Here is a 2,517-nt window from a genome sequence, read left to right as displayed (position 1 = left end):
GCCCTGTGCCCTTCCCAGGCACTGCTTAGAACCCCCAGTTTCCCCTGAGAACCTCCTGAGCCTTCCCAGTGCCACCATAGCTTGGCCAGTCCCAGCTCAGGGGCCACAGGGGTCCCAGACACAGCACCCACGTGGCCAAAGGGTGCAGCAGTGTTTGTGTTGCTCTGGCACGGTGACGTGGGCCCCAACTTGCCTCAAACCCACAGTGGGAACCCCAAGACCCAGAAGGAGTGTGGGATGCCCCTCGAGAGCCTCTGAAGGCTCTTTGTTACCTCCCTGCCCACGTGCAGGAGAGAGGGCAGGAGCCCCAGTGTGCTTTGTGGGGCGTTAGAGGAACACCAAACACTGTCACTGGCTCATCAGCCTCTGTGCTGATCTTTAGTCTGGGGTCTCTCCCTCTTCACTGGCTCCTGCAGAGTCTGGGGGTGACCAACCACCCCACCCAGCCATTGTCCCAACCCAGGCACAACCTGCAGCTCCTGCTCCAGGTGAATTCCACAACCCTGTGTCAGGGTTGATTCTGCTTTCCAGGCTCATTGGGAGTTCAAAAGCTTTCTGGTGAATTTAGCAACCCAGCACTGGCTCACCTGGAGCGGTGGGAGAGTCTCCGACAGCAAACCCATTTCCCATCCAAAGAGAGCCCTGGGAGACAGCAGGAAAGAAACATCTCCTGTTCTGCCCTGAGGGGACAATCAGAGTGATTTAAGGACTCTTCTGCCCTCCCCAACACATCCACCACTCCCCTCACCCGCTCTCTTGTCTCAGAGAGGAGCTCCTGCTGCTCGGGGTAAACCCCTGCCCTGTGGTTGTGCCGAGTCACTGATCTGCTGTCTTGGTGTCCTGCAGCTCACACCGGTCCTGTGGCACAGACACAGGGAGAAGTAATGGCAGTGGAGCTGTCCAAAAAAGCAAAGAGCAGCCCAGTATTGAACCTCAAGCCCAAGGAGCCTTCGCTGGGAGACCACGGAACCGTAACTCTTGTGGTTTCCCTGACCCTGAGCGGCACTGAGGGGGATGGGAGCAGCCTGAAGGATTCACGCCAGCCCCAGCCTGTCAGGGAGAACGATGTGGAGGAAAAGGCAATCGTAGTCTCAGATCAAAAGCAGCAGGCTGAACATTTGAACTGGCAGGCATTAAACCCCTGGGATCTGGATGGTGGGTTAAACCCCACTGAGGTCGACTCCGACTTTGGACAGCAAGAAGATGTGGAAGTAGCTCCATCTCCAAGGCATGACAACATGAGGACGAACAAAGAGCGCAAGAAGAGAGACACTCAATACTGGGTTGGACAAAATCCGCTCTTCCACCAGGCGTTGAGCCCTGTGATAGCCCAGGGAGAGCCCACAGGCACAGACACCAAGGCTGAGCTGGGTCTAAACAGGAACCTGGATTTTCTATCTGACCCACTGGTTGACAACGGCCCCGCTGCAATTATCAGGGCTGAGGCCAGGGCTGAAGGAGAGCCTTCCTCTCAGGGTGGGCACTTCTCCCTCATCCCTGACACGATGGAGACACCTTGGAAGCAACAAGAAGAAGGGTCCAGGCTCCTCAAGACAGGTGGCCCTGAGGGCACAGATGCTTTGCCACTTGCAGAAGAGGTCTTTGAAATCACGGGCTACCATCACCTGTTGCCAGATGAAGGCCTGCAGACGTTCATGGCCCAGGTAGAAGAAGCCCTGAGGATGGACTGCAGCCTGCCCGGGCTGCAGCTGTGCTGTGCAAAGATGGTTTCAAAGACTGAGCTGCTTCTAAGTCTGCTGAGCAAGAGGCAAGAGAAGGAGGGAGCCTTTGAACTGACGAGCCCATGTCTTCTGGAAGAGAAGATCTCCAGACGCACAGCCTTGGAGGAGGGCAAGGAATACACAGGGGAGGTAGGAGAGCTGCTGGGCACTGCAGGATGTGTTGTTCAGGGCAATGGGGAATGGAAGGAGCAATCCTCCCTTCCCTGCTGATCTTGTCTGCTTTTGTCCCAGCAGAAAGCAAGGCAAGAGTCCCAGGACAGATTCTTTTTTTCGATACTGGTGTTGATCTTCTTCATTACGTATTTCATAATGCATTGTCTCATTGAGGTAAGCCCTTAACTCCTTTGACAGACAGCTGTCAGTCATGCCCTGTAGCTGCAGAGCCCAGCTGAGGAGCGCCAGGTGCCGCTGTGGGTGCCCGTGCACGTGCCGGGTAGCACAGGAGATGTTTTTGCAACCCTGGTGCTTGTGGCAGCATCCACAGCCCCAGGTCAGCAGTGTTCAGCCTGCTTGGGGGAAGCTTGTCCTGGCATCCTTCCTGACTCTCCATAGGTTTGCTTTGCTCTCCTACCTTCAGCCACACAGCAATGGGATTAGGAGAGCTCTGGGAGTTCATTCACGTTCTGAAAGCAGGGAGAGGCAGGAAACTGAGAAGGGGGGACGGGCTATTGGTAAAATCATGGCTGGTGGCACAGACTTGCATGTGTATAGAATGGGCTGGGGTGGAGGAAGAAGCCTTTGGGCTTCGTTGTTTTGCAGAGTATAAGAAGACTCT

The 2,517-nt window shown here is 55.5% G+C and overlaps 1 protein-coding gene across 1 annotated transcript in view; it reads left to right on the top strand.

Moving 5' to 3' along the window:
• Window positions 1-2,517, top strand: part of LOC114070630 (leucine-rich repeat-containing protein 37A-like) — a 20,350-nt gene that overhangs the window by 2,371 nt on the left and 15,462 nt on the right. Inside the window, exon 5 of the mRNA XM_027908153.1 lies at window positions 847-1,871. Within this exon, the coding sequence (XP_027763954.1) occupies window positions 847-1,871 (1,025 nt within the window). The remainder of the gene's footprint in view (window positions 1-846; window positions 1,872-2,517) is intronic.

Source organism: Empidonax traillii, unplaced genomic scaffold (genome assembly GCF_003031625.1).
Source record: "Empidonax traillii isolate 1590-97213 ecotype Southwest subspecies unplaced genomic scaffold, ASM303162v1 scaffold1632:size97395, whole genome shotgun sequence".
NCBI lineage: Eukaryota > Metazoa > Chordata > Aves > Passeriformes > Tyrannidae > Empidonax > Empidonax traillii.
The sequence above is the reverse complement of the archived record's forward strand: the minus strand, read 5'-3'. Positions and strand labels throughout refer to the sequence as shown.